General features: G+C 37.9%; 1 protein-coding gene across 4 annotated transcripts in view; it reads left to right on the top strand.

The window, feature by feature from the left end:
• The window catches only part of LOC140726279 (SWI/SNF-related matrix-associated actin-dependent regulator of chromatin subfamily A containing DEAD/H box 1-like), a 64,745-nt gene extending 51,111 nt beyond the window's left edge, over nucleotides 1-13,634 (top strand). For 2 of the 4 annotated variants that reach the window (XM_073042455.1, XM_073042454.1), the window contains exons 16-23: nucleotides 776-871; nucleotides 1,669-1,786; nucleotides 3,677-3,795; nucleotides 7,856-8,044; nucleotides 8,676-8,794; nucleotides 9,576-9,758; nucleotides 11,733-11,842; nucleotides 12,784-13,634. In XM_073042455.1, coding sequence (XP_072898556.1) covers nucleotides 776-871; nucleotides 1,669-1,786; nucleotides 3,677-3,795; nucleotides 7,856-8,044; nucleotides 8,676-8,794; nucleotides 9,576-9,758; nucleotides 11,733-11,842; nucleotides 12,784-12,842 — 993 coding nt within the window. In that variant the 3' untranslated portion in view covers nucleotides 12,843-13,634. Of the gene's footprint in view, nucleotides 1-775; nucleotides 872-1,668; nucleotides 1,787-3,676; nucleotides 3,796-7,855; nucleotides 8,045-8,675; nucleotides 8,795-9,575; nucleotides 9,759-11,732; nucleotides 11,843-12,780 lie in introns of all 4 variants that reach the window. The other 2 variants (XM_073042453.1, XM_073042452.1) reach the window with 1 other exon arrangement.
• The last annotated feature ends 629 nt before the right edge of the window (nucleotides 13,635-14,263 follow it).

The raw sequence follows: 14,263 nt of genomic DNA, 5'->3' as shown, positions 1-14,263 counted from the left end.
AAACCACCTTGTTCCTCTGCTCGAATTCTCTTGCAGAAAGGTTAACCTTTCTAACTGCTTGGTGCATACTGTTTTTCTGACTGATATAAAAAGGCTACCAGATATCATTACATCTTTTGTTTTCCTAATCTATCATTGAAATCATTTTGTGTTTTTCTATTTTGATAAGCAAAGTGGATAACTGCACATTTAGCCACGTCATACTGCAACCTTGAAGCATTTCACACATTCACTCGAGTCATCCAGATCAAATCATATTGGGGCTTCTTAGTATTCTCCTGTCAACTTGCGAGTCTCGCATCTTTGAACTTCATGATTCTGTAGTCAAACTTGTAGCATTGACCTAATGTCTCCATTCCAGCCACTAACTTGTATGTTAGATCTTGATCACTCTTTTTGTATTAATTTGTGTAACTTAATACCAAGTGTGTCTGCATTTAGAAATAGCTAAACTTTTTGTTTTAAGTTATGGTAAATGTCAGAGTAGCACATCATGTAAGAGAAAATTGGATGAGTACCTGGATTTGGAGGGGTATGGAGGCTATGGTCTAAGTGTTGGTCAATGGGACTCGGCAGAATAATATTTTGGCATGGATTAGATTGGTCAGAGGATTGGTTTCTATGCTGTAGTGCTCTATGACTATCTACTTGAATTTTCTTTGAAATTATGATTTCCATGTGTTTTTCTGGCTTTATTCAGGAGCAAATTTACTTGATTAACATTAAATCCTGCACATTTACCAGTCTGTGACTTGATACTTTCATTTTGCACTAGAAAATCTTGGAGCAACAAAGCACTTTTGAGAAAGGGAGGATTGTTCATGCTAAGAAAATCATGAAGCCATTTATCTTGAGGAGAGTAAAGAGTGAGGTAAGCAGCTCTCTCTGTAATCTCTGTAAACTTTCAGTTTCTGGCTTGTGAAACATTTAAGTGTCATTTTAGTCCTCACTTAATGTTATGCAGAATGTCAGAACATAATGTCCAGATCTCTGTCAATGGGAATGTGCAAATTCAATCACCGGTGTTCAATCATCAATGACCCAGTATTATGTTTGCAATTAGCAGAAACATGCATCTGTAATAAGGCTATCATATGATGACAACATGGTTCTGTCAGAATCTAGTCTATGAGCAACTTCCTATTGACCAGTCCAGGTTAAAGGATCTGACCTAAAACGTCAGCTGTTCATTTTCCCCTCCCTGACCTACTGAGTTCCTCCAGCATGTTTTGTATTTATCCTATTTGTCTCTCCCCTGTCTGAATTTTATGATTCAGCCAGTAGGGTAAGCCTGTTGCACTACCTTTCGTTCAAGATCTCGGTGTCAGTAACAGGATCAATAAAAATTAATGAGGATAATAATGTAAACATGCATTTTTATAGACATTTGGTAGGTAGCCAGACAAGCATTTTGATCATAAATTTAACAAAATGACACTGGTAATTCACAGGTTAATGTTTGTTGTCATAGGCATAGATATGTACACAGTGTATAAATGCTATGAAGGTTAGCTTTTCATTGTAAAAATGCTGAAATCCTTTTGACATTGTGGTGTTTTAATTGTTTGCCAGCTACTAAATTTGAAATTATCCAGTGTTTTTAAACTGAGATTATTTATTTAAATTAATTGTTTTTAATTGCCTGCAATGTGTTGTCTGTAATTTTAGGTCTTGCAGCAACTGCCACCAAAACAAGATCGTATAGAGATGTGTGCAATGTCAAATCAACAGGAACAAGCGTATACTGCCCTCTATAAGAAGTTAAAGAAATCTATCAGCAGTAATGGTATGTTTTGTGCCTGCAATGGTACCTAGTGTGCCTTTTTTCAATTTTATTTTGTATTTATCTTGAGCAGTTTTTATAGATCTAAAATCTTTTTAAAATATTTGTTCCTTCTTTGTTAGATTGAGACCACAATTTGAATCACTCACTACTTTTAACTAAGTTTATAGATGCACCACAGAAGGCTTCTATCTGGTGCATAATTGCTTGGTATAGCAACTACACTGCACGTGACCACAAGATACTGCAGAAAGTTATGGACACAGCTCAGTGCATCACAGGATCCAGCCTTCCCTCTATGGATGCTGTCGCTGCCTCAGTAAAGCAGCCAACATAATCAGCATTCCATCCAACCTGAATGTTCTCACTTCTCCCCTCTTCCATTAGGCAAAAGCCTGAAAACACGTACCATCAGGCTCAAGGACAGCTTCAATCCCACTGTTTAAAGACTTCTTATACGTTAAGATAGGCTCGTAGCCTCAAAATCTACCTCTTGCACGTTATTGTTTTTCTACCTTGTGGTATTGTTTTACTTTACTTTAGCTCAGTGCACTAATTTGATCTGTATAAATGGTACCAAAGGCAAGCTTTTCACTGCATCTTGGTGCGTGAAAAAATAATAAACCACTATCAAGACTAATGTAGGGCAATATGATAGCATAGCTGATAGATCTGTTGCCTGGCAACTCCAGTAAACTGTCTATGATCCTAACTTCTAGAGCTGTCTGTGTGAAACTTCCAAGATCTCCCTGTTATCGTATGCTAGATTCCTCCAAGTGCTCCACTTTCCTCCCATAGTCCAGAGGCATAAAGTCTGAAAAGTTAATTGGCTACTGTAATGTACCGCTATTGTGCAGGTGAGTGGTAGAATCTGGGAGCAGTTGGTGGGAATGTGGTGAGAAAAAAATTCAAATTGGTGTTAATAGGTGTTTCACATAAACTCCTGGTTGAAAGATCTGTTTTGTGCTGTATGACTATAATATTTAGTATGTTAAATTGTAGCAGGCTTTATTTGCTCATTATTATAGTGAATAAACATGTGAACCCATGTGGATTATTATTTTAAGAAGCTTTGTATATGCCACAGAGTTGATAAAGAGTAAACTCTAAAAATGGGGAGAGGGTTAACATTTTCCATTTGCAGAACGAGCATAAGTATGTACATCAGACTTTAGAATTTAATTATTACAAGCGCTCATTTATATGTAGGGGTGTCTGTAAGTCAGGTGTTTGACCAAGGATGGCCAGTATAGTAATGTTTACTCTTGATATCTACTAAATACAGCCAGCACCACTGTGAGAGTTGTATGGAGTAACCTACTATTTAAGTCCATAATGCAGTAGTGTCTTGAAAGAACAAGTATTTTTTTTAACTGTCATGTAACTGGAAGATCATGGTGTCATGTGACTTTTGCAGCTAGAACAATAAATGTGTTTGTGACTTTTAAGCTTTGGAAATGAGCAACTTTTCATTCTTCAGTTAGTCAATACCTATTACAACTTTTGAAAGATGATTCCTTGCAACTGATGAACTATTTAATTATAAACTTTTCTTGTATACTACAGCATAAATTACTCTCAAGTGCCCCTCTTATTAAACTGTGGATATTTTGTACAATATGGTTGTTGGGCAGTGGAGCGTGATTTGGTTGAGTGTAAATCTGCTCTGGTGCCCCATTTTGCCAAGTAAATCTTTTATCTGCTTGGCTCATTTTAAATAACAGGTGAATCATAGTTAGAGATTTTTACAACTCAGAAATGGGTCCTCTGCCCACACAGCCATATCAACCTTTTTACCTGTTGGTTTTGTTTGCAAATATTTTGCGAAGGCTGCTTAATGTTTCTATATTCTACTGCTTTTAAGCTATACTGTAATTTTTGTTTATACTGCAGAAAAAAATGAGTTATGTAATGTGATGATGCAACTTCGAAAGATGGCAAATCACCCACTGCTTCATAGGCAATATTATACCACTGAAAAGCTTAAGAAAATGGCCAAGCTAATGAAGAAGGTAAGGCTTTTGTTATTTCCTAACTTTTATAATGGCTTCTAGGACTTAACCAGCACCCCTACTTACCCTTCTCTCTTAAACCCCCCCCCCCCCCCCACCATCCTCTAACTGCACACACAAGTTCTCCACTCCCATTGGGTTCCATTGGTATTCACCTCCCCCTTCTCTGATGGTTCCATTATTGCTTCCTTTACTTATCAGAATCCAACACTGGTGTTCCTATTTATCTCTCTCCAGCAGATGTCACCCACCTTCTTACTCACTTCTACCACTTACTCCATTTATTGTTTTTAACACTTTATTTGCTTCTATTAATAATTCACCTGCCACAGTCTTCCAACTTTATCCCCATTCACCTCTCCTTCCTAGTACTACCTGCCTGACACCTCTTCTCTGTCCACCAGTTACCTTAGAGTCCTTTCTTATCACTCCCTTTACTTCTGTGCCAGCCATCTCGCCTCTCTACTATGTCTTGTCATGAAATGCTGACAATTTCTTTCCTCCCACAGATGCTGCATGACCTGCTGAGTTCTTCCAGCAGATTGTATCTTGCTATAGGACTTAACTAGCTGCTTCCCACAAAGTGCAGATAATGGAATAAAAATAAAACTTCAATTTAACAGTCAAGTTTTTGTATAACAATGTTCTTAAAAGTAGATCTGTAACTCTAAAATAAGAATAGAAAACACTGGAGAAACACAGCAGGTCACACAGTCTGTGAAGAGAGAACCTTGACATTTCAAGTTAATGAATTTTCAGAATCGGTGTCAGGTTTAATATCATTGGCATACAGTATGTCATGAAGTTTGTTGCTTTGAGGCAGTAGTACATTGCTGTGTTGGCGCGTGGCCAAGTGGTTAAGGCTTTGGGCTGGTGATCTGAAGGTCGTTAGTTCAAGCCTCAGCCGAGGCAACATGTGTGTCCCTTGAGCAAGGCACTTAACCACACACTGCTCCTGCATGTCTATAGCCCAGTGGCAGTGGTTGGTGCAGTGCGGACAAGACGTAACTCCGAAGAGATGCATACTATACTAGAGAAAACTAACTTACAATAGGAAGTTTGTGCGTGAGTGTGCAGTGTCAAAAAGCCAAATTAAACATTGTAATTCAATGTTGTAAAGCAGTAAAACATGAAACCTTTCAAGGGTGTGGATACTTTTTATAGGCACTGTGTGTGTACACATATATAAATAAATTTTAAATTAAATATGTAGTGCAAAAAGAGTGGGGATAAAATACTGAGGAAGTGTTCATGGGTTCATTGTACATTCAGAAATCTGATGACTGGGGAAGAAGCTGTTCCTGAATCATTAAATGTGTATCTTCAGGCTCCTGTATCACCACTTTGATGGTTGCAATGAGAAGAGGGCATGCCCTGGGTGATGGGGGGGGGGGGGGTGGGTCTTTAATGAGGCATTGACTTTTGAAGGTGTCCTGGATGCTAGGAAGGTTAGTGCCCATGATGGAATTGGAGCATTTACAACTTTCTGCAGCTTTTTCCAATTCTATGCTGTAGCTCCTCCATACCAGACAGTAGATAGATAGATAGATACTTTATTCATCCCCATGGGGAAATTCAACTTTTTTTCCAATGTCCCATACACTTGTTGTAGCAAAACTAATTACATACAATACTTAACTCAGTAAAAAATATGATATGCATCTAAATCACTATCTCAAAAAGCATTAATAATAGCTTTTAAAAAGTTCTTAAGTCCTGGCGGTTGAATTGTAAAGCCTAATGGCATTGGGGAGTAATACAACCCATTAGTTAGAATTCTCTCCATGATACATTTGTTGAATTTGCGAGTGGCTTTACTAAATCTCCTCAAACTCCTAATGAGATATAACAGCTGTCGGACCTTCTTTGTCATTGCATCAATATGTTGGACACACAATAGATCCTCAGAAAGGTTGACAGCCAATAATTTGAAACTGCTCACCCCTTCCACTTCTGAACCGTTAATAGTGATTAGTGTGTGTTCCCTCTACTTCCCCTTCCTGAAGTCCACTGAGTTGTAGTCAATAAACAGCAGCCTGATGTAGGTATTCCTATTGTACAGGAGATCCACAGCCAAGTGGAGAGCCAGTGAGATTGCGTCGCTGTGGACCTATTGTGTGCAGCAGGTCCAGGTCCTTGCTTAGGCAGAAATTAATTCTTGCCATGACCAACCTCTCAAAGCACTTCATCACAGTAAATGTGAGTGCCACTGGGCGATTGTCATTGAGGCAGCTCACGCTGCTCTTCTAGGGCACTAGTATAATTGACATCCTTTTGAAACAGTGTGAACATCCAACTGCAGCAGTGAGAGATTAAAGATGTCCTTGAACACTCCTGCCATTTGATTGGTACAAGTTTTCAGAGCCATATCAAGTACACTATCAGGGACTGACACCATGCAAAGGTTCACCCTCTTGAAAGATGTTCTGATGTCGGCCTCAGAGATAGATCACAGGGACACCAGATGCTGCAAGGATTCACACGGGCGTAATTTTATTTTTCCTTTTAAAGCATGCATTAAAGGTGTTGCTCATCTGGGAGTGAAGCATCACAGCCATTCATGATGTTAGATTTCACCTTGAAGGAAGTAATGACCTGCAAACCATGTCAGAGCTAATGTGCAACCAATTCCTCTTTAACTTCAATCAGAATTGTTTTCTTGCTCTTAAAATAGTAGCTCATACCTGGACTACTTGTATAGTTCAGGATCACCAGTCTTGAATGCCACGGATCTAGCCCTCAGCTGACTATGAATCTCCTGGTTCATCCACAGCTTTTGGTTTGGGGTTTTCAGGTATGTTCTGAAAGGCACTCAGTCATCCACACAGGTCTTGATGAAGTCAATGACAACCGTGGCATATTCATTCGGATTCAATTATGAGCCCCTGAATATTGTCCGGTCCACTGACTCAAAACAGTCCTGTAAGTGTTCCTCCACCTCCCTCAACCATCCCTTCTTGGTCCTCTCCACTGTTGCTGTGGTGTTTAGTTTCTGCCTATAGTACAGACTACCAGACTGTACACCAGAGATGAACAGACTTTCCATAGTGTGGGGGTGGGATTACACGGTAAGTATTCTTGATAATGGTATAGCTAGTCAAGCATGTTTGCTCCTCTGGTTTCCACCAGTAATGTTGGTAGTTTTTAGAGACTACTTCAAGTTGAAATTCCTCGCAATGATTAGGAAAGCATCTGGGTATGCTGTTTTGTGACTGTTGATCGCAGTGTTCAGCTCCTCCAGTGTCTGCTTAACATGGCATGGGGTGGAATGTAAACCACTACCAGGATGATGGGGAAAAACTCTCGGCAGATTAAATGGATGACATTTGACCACTAGATGTTCCAGGTTTGGTGAGCAAGACTGAGACAGACCACCACATCTGTGTTCCATGATGAATTATTCATAAAGCCCTTTTCACCTCCTCTACCTTAAGGACGCAACTGACCTGTCATTGTGGAGCATAGTGAAGCTATCAGGTTGCAGCACTGAGTCAGAAATGAGGGTGTGAGCCATGTTTCTGTGAAGCAAGTACACAGGAGTCCCTGATAATCCTCTGGTACTGAAGTCTTGCTTTAAGATCTTCAGTTTATTTTCCAGAGACTCTACATTTGTCAGCAGGATAGTCGGCAGTAAAGCCTCTGCGTCTCCACAGTATCTGCAGACCAGCTTGGCTTCCACACTTACATTTTCATAAAGAGGACTGCACTTGCAACCGAAGTGTGCAGTCCAAGATACACTGACATTGCTTACTGAAATACCTAATGGCTGTGATTGTGGATTTCAGCTGTATTAAATGGTCTTAAATGGGAATATTTGATAATTCCCATTGGAGCTAACGCAAAGAGTTGCCACTTCTCAGCGCTATCTCAGCTAAACACTATTGATTGAACACCTTTTCTCAAATGTGGTCTAAGTTAAATACTACTTTATTAAAGTTATCACCGCTTTAAAAGTTGGCAACTATGAAACTAAACAGGGCTTGTATATTATGTGATTAAGATACAACAAGGTAGTAATCTGTTTAACCTCTTTTTACTGCCAACTTGTATTCCATTTTAGGAGCCCACTCATAGAGATGCCAATCCTGATTTCATCTTTCAAGACATGGAAGTGATGACTGATTTTGAATTGCACCGCCTGTGTCAAGAGTACAGCAGCATAAGGAGTTTCCAATTAGAAACGGACTTGCTGTTGGATTCAGGAAAGTTCCAAAGACTGGAGAATATTCTTTCAGAGCTCAAAGAGGAGGTAATATTTAAAACAAATAAAAGTTTGCAATCTTAGTTGATAAACATGGTGTGAAGCCAAGTTTGAAATAAGTTGAGATTTGCTCTTGCTGTGATTACTTTTATATAAATTAAATAGAATCTACATACAGTAAGTATGATTTTTGAATGTAGTGATGTTTACATTAGAATGTATTCTCATTTGCTAATGTAGTCTAGATACTTTAAATTTTCTCTGTGCCCCATATTTAAGACAATTTAGGGGTGCAGGAAATTAATCCATTTTGTTCTTTTTATGTTTATTAGAATTTTATCCAGATTTGATTTAACTTCTCTCATTTCTGCTGTAATATTTTCTGTTAAAAACCAAAGGATTTAGTTTTCCCTGGGACCAGGCTGAGTATTTATTTTATTAGTATTATTTACTCATGGGTTATAGGCTAATTAACTATGTAAATTTGCATTTTTATTTTCATTCACGTTGATGGTCTTTATTGCAAGTGTTTCAGGATCGACAACCTCTGATACTACTTGTCACGATTTTGAATCCACTTTCACACTGCCTTCACAGATAATATTAAAGTGGCTTCCCATCGTAGTTCTTGCCCCAGTTGTAGCTATACTTGTGAAACAGTGAAATTTCTTCTCAACAGGGCTCCAGAGTTGTCCTTTTTAGCCAGTTTACTATGATGTTGGACATTATAGAAGTATTCTTGAAGCACCATAAGCACAGGTACCTTCGATTGGATGGCAAAACCCAAATCTCTGACAGGTAATATAATGTATATGCATACTTTAGATGTTGAGTTGTATGAAAGATCTGGTAACCAGAAAATATGAGAAACATTGCTTAAACCTACATGATCAAGCAAAAATAACAAAAAAATTTTTTTGGAGACAGACTACTGTAAACAGCTTCAGTTGTCGCTACTCTTCACTCCCCTATCTTACTCCATCTGGGAGTCAACGCCTTCTTACCTGGATCCACCTGCTACGTGCCTGCTCTGACCCAATACCAGCCACTCATCTCTTTATTCTGATTATGTACTTTTTCAGTCCAGATAAAGGGTCTTGACCCATTGAATGTCCATTTCCCTTCACAGATGCTACCTGACCTACTGAGTTCTTTAGGGGCTTGTTTATTTTTGTAATGTATGTTGATTTTGTAATTGTAATATAAATTATTAGCTCTCATTAAGCTGAATATTCCATAAAACTTAGACTTATGTTTCTGTGAAGGGCATTTCACAGAAGTGAATTTAACCTTCTACTGAAATTGGGGGGGAAAGTTGGGCTCTTTAATGCAGTAAAATACCAGCATATGATGCCATGGTTTTTGCCCCTGTTCTGTTTCGAAATTACTCTGAGTGACTTCAGGAAAACATCTGTGCTCATGCATACCCAACCTCAGACAGCCTTTTGAATGTATGATTAGTGGTTCAGCAGACCTTTATGTGCCTTTACTGTGTGCGCCTCTTTTATTCCTCTTAGTATGAAGAGGGTTTGTATGTCTTTGATTTATGAATGACTTTTCAATTGACTTTCTTTTTCAGAATCCACTTGATAGATCAGTTTAACACAGATATGGATATTTTTGTTTTCCTCCTGTCAACCAAAGCCGGGGGCCTAGGTATAAACCTTACCTCGGCCAACGTTGTCATCCTCCATGATATTGACTGCAATCCCTACAATGATAAACAGGCAGAAGACAGATGTCACCGAGTAGGACAGAAAAAGTAAGATTAAATTTATGTCTAAAAGTCTTGGCTTCGTCTAAACTAAAGCATTTATTTTAAACTAGCTCAGCAGCAGGGTGTTTTTTCCTCTCAGTCCATTTTTAAGTTGGGTCAATCTGACAATGCTAGGAGTGCTGTCCAAGAGATGGAAGTATTAGTTCTGAGGACCTTGAGTCCTTTCCAATAGTTGCTTGGCACCACATCGGTGGATGCCTGGAATCTGGCTGCCTGCTTTCTGAGAAGAGTCACTGTGAATGAGGTGGAAAAATAAGTTCTTTCATCGGAATATTCTACAGTTCTTGCACCTTGGTAATTTTGTAAAGAATCTTTACACTTTTTTGCTGTTGTTACAATATTTTTGTTAGAAGCTGATTAGAACAGGAGTATCCTTATTCTTTTGTGTGATGGCCATTCAAATGCAAATCACCAGCACCTATGCTTGATGTTTAAAATCTGTAAATATATCCATCAATGGAGACAATGAAAAGAACATGGTTTGAAGTTCCTTAATGTCATACTTATTTAATAGATTAGTTTTCTCCCATCTAGTTTGGCTATTCTTCCCATGCTTTGCTCAACCCAAACCCAATTCATAATGCCAATTTTACAAAAATTCTTCCCAATATTGCAATCTAATTTCTTCCTTTACCATCAATACTGGTGCTGTCACCCACCACTCTTTCAATCATTGCCTTTGTCACATTTTTTTCTGTTTGGCCAAAGAGATAAATAACAAGCTCAATGAGTAATACTGATTCTAATTAGCTTTCGGTTGTTCTTTAAACTCAGCTAGATAGACCATTAGAGATTAGAAGAGGCAGAGATTGTTTATTCTAAATTAAACACTGTGTATAAAAAATTACTTGGCTTTATCAGTGTGAATTCATTTGTTCCCTACCATTTTGCTACTGTCAAACCTTGCAGATATGTATTAAGCCTTTACAAGGTTACAGGCCCTCTTCAATCATTTAAACTTGAATAACAGTATGGCCAGTTGCTGGATACTTTTACTAAAAGTTTTTATTAAAGATACCCACTCATTTGCCAAAGTATGTACTGTTTCACAACTATTCCTTTTATCTTACAGTTTTGATGTATTTTCACATCTGGCTATTAAATTCATGGATACTTGCATCAATATCATTTACACTGCATTATTCTTCATCTCCGGAAGAAATTTGGGGATTTGGTGAATGGTTGCTTTGCTAAAGAGAAGTTTTGAGATTGAAATGTGTATATTGGCATCAGTTTTGAAAGTTACAGTTCCAGCCTGAGGTTATCTCCTTTCCTTTTGGTTTGTTTGGAAGTTTTCACTTGGTTTCTTTTGCAGAAATTTGTATCCTTGGAAGCAGTGCTCATGAGCTTTTGTTCTTAATATTTGTATTTGCACTGCATTGAAATCTAGCATAAGATTTTTCACATACCAACAAAAGTTGTCTCACTTTCCAAGTTATAGAGAGAGATTTATTCCTTGGAGTGTAGAAGACTGAGAGGTGATTTCATAGAGGAGTATAAAATTACAAGGGGCACAGGTGAGTGCCCCGAATTGGGAATTTGAAAACAAGAGGATATAGTTTTAATATTAGATGTGAAAGGTTTGATGGGAGCACAGAAGACAATGTTTTTATACACTGCAGATGTTAGCTATATGGAACCAGCTGCCAGAGTAAGTGGTTAAGGCAGATTAAATAATCTTAAATTAAATTAAATGGTTAAGGCTTATTAAATATTAAAATTATTTAATAAGTATTTGGAGTTTAGAGGGATACAGGGCAAGTTCTGGAAAATGGGATTAGCTTGGATATATGTCTTGGTCAGCATGGAGAAGTATGGAGCAGAGGATCTTTTTCCTTGTTACCAACTAGCTAGCAAATGCCCAGTGAGGTCATTGAAAAGGCCATTGATTCTGTATTGGTATTGAAAGAATGAGAAGTTTGTAAGGATATCACATTTTGTTTTGTTTTTTGTTTATAGGATAGTACATATTGTTAAACTGATCAGCAAAGGCACTATTGAGGAGTCCATGCTTAAAATTGGGGAGCATAAACTGAAACTGGAACAAGATATGACCTCATCAGAAACAGGTGAGTTATGCAGTTGAATATGAATAATTTTCCAAATCCTTTCAAGCGAAGTTGTTTGTGTTAGCTTACCAAGTATCACCATTTCAAAAAGCCTGTGTATGTTTGACTATGGAGTGTGAACTACTTAACAACTCCTGATCATTCAACAGAATTTAACCCAGTCTGCACATCAACCAAGGTACCCTGAATCTTTACCCTTTCCTCACCCAGACTGCTATGCACTCACTCTTGGATCTGATCTGCCAAATAGCACCTGCAGACCAGGGTAGCCAGGCAGTCATCTTGCTGGTGCACATTTCCTTTTGATACTTTAGGTGCTAACCCACAGGCACTTAGAGAGTAAAGCAGCCTCTTTATATGTGGAAAGCTTTATAACTGTATGTATTTAATTTCTTTTCAAGAGATTATATATTCCCATATAAATATTCCGGCAGTAATCAGAAGAATGCACATCAACTCAAGAATCTAATACTGAATAGCTAGAAGGCAGTTTACTAACCATATATTGCCATTAACTGACTTTCTATTCTTCTACTTCATTTACTTCAAAATTCTTAAAAGGCTTGAAAACCCAGAAATAGGCAAGATATTTCCCCTGGGCTGAGTATAAAGGGCGGACTGTTTAAGATTTCAGAGAAAATTCTTCACTCGATGTGGTGACCATTTGAATTCTCAATCCACAGTAGATGTGGGGGTCTGGTCTTAAAGCTCATTCAAAACACACATCAGTAGACATTAACTTTCTATTTTCCTATTATGATGGTGCTGAGGTAGATCAGATGCGATCAAGCAGGCTTCACATCTGCTCATACTAAGTTCTTTTTATTGTGAAATATCTTTTAGAAGTGCTTCTAAGATTTTTACATTGCCTCTAAATAAATGTGTTTTGGAGCTCAGTGATTCCAAATTTGTTTTAATATATATTTCCTTTTTTTAAGCAGGTGAGGGGAGCATTCCAGTGAACATAGCAACTCTATTGAAGACTTCATTAGGATTGTAGCAATGAATTTTCCTTCCCTGTGCTTCATAAGCACTATTGCGATAAGTATGTTGGATTCTGTGTTGAACAGAATCTGGAGAGCTTTCCTCCATTTGAAAAATCCTGTATGTTCCAATGTGATGTAGCAGAGTAGCTTTTAAATGAGGAAAAGGAACAACAATTTTTGTGAGATACCAGTCCAGAATTTCGCTGCATCCTAACACAGCAGATGCAAAGTGAAGATGTGTGTTGTTGTTACTGTATTGCTGTAGTTCTACAGTTAAGACACAGACTTACAATAAAGAAATGTAATTGGAAGTTCGCATTTAATGCAAGCATAGATACTACAGCATTACATTTCATTTCTTTATGTACTTGTTTTCTCCATGTGCCTGTAACTTAACTTTCTCAGAGCAGGTGGTTTTTGTTCTGATACTGAATTCTATTTGGACCATGTATTTCTGTAGGTTGGCTTTCATTGAACTCTGATGAGAACTGCAGTGCTTATTAAAATGATAAACCTACTGAGAAAATATTCTAAGCCCACCAGTTCTACATTCTAAAAACACATTGAAAAAAGAATCACTCAATTTGTGGTTATTTTAATATTTCGGTGGACATCCTACCTCAGCTACAGTAAACTCTTTGGGCATCAGCTGGTCATAAGTAGAATTCTTATATTCAGTGTTTCTTTGTATGTGCATTGTGCTGATTACCATTGATGGGTCCCTATTGTTTACCTGACTTGTTGTACTCATAGTAAGTGGAAAGGAGAACTAAGTGCAAATAAAGATTTTGCTGTTTTCAAATAAACACAGTACACATGGGACTTCTGATTTTAATGTTGGCCTTAGACAGAAAAGGCTGGCAGCTAATGGCAGAAAGATATAGCTGTGGACCAAGTTTCCATGGCTGAAAATGCCTGCAGACCTGTGGCAGCCAGCAGGTCCATCCTGCAGGTCTGCTGAATGCTCTTTGACATGAATGGGCTGTCCGTAATTTGGATGTTTGCAAGCTGGGAACAATATGTAGGTGGAACCAAGGAAGTTCCTATCAGCTCTATATCCTGATTCTACCAATTTCAGCTTAATGAGATCCAATTAGACTTGGTGGCTAATCTTATCTGCAAAACAATTGGTATGAATTATAAATGGATCTTAATGTTCATGTTTCACAATATTAAGTGGGATTGATCTTTTGTACTGCACGCACATTAGTAATGCAGAACTTTACTCATTTAGAAATGTTCTGAATCTCAAGAGCTGAGGGGTTAGAAGAAAATGTATCAGGACATAAACACTAGTAGAACAGTCTTAATGCACATATAAAGACAAGTACAATAATGAATCAATTTGCATTTTTATTACTTTTGCAATAGCATGATGCATATTAGAAATTTTTTATTTCCTGTGAAAAGTCATTACTTGTGATTCCCCAGGTAG

Source organism: Hemitrygon akajei, chromosome 4 (assembly GCF_048418815.1).
Source record: "Hemitrygon akajei chromosome 4, sHemAka1.3, whole genome shotgun sequence".
NCBI classification, from domain to species: Eukaryota; Metazoa; Chordata; class Chondrichthyes; order Myliobatiformes; family Dasyatidae; genus Hemitrygon; species Hemitrygon akajei.
The sequence above is the reverse complement of the archived record's forward strand: the minus strand, read 5'-3'. Positions and strand labels throughout refer to the sequence as shown.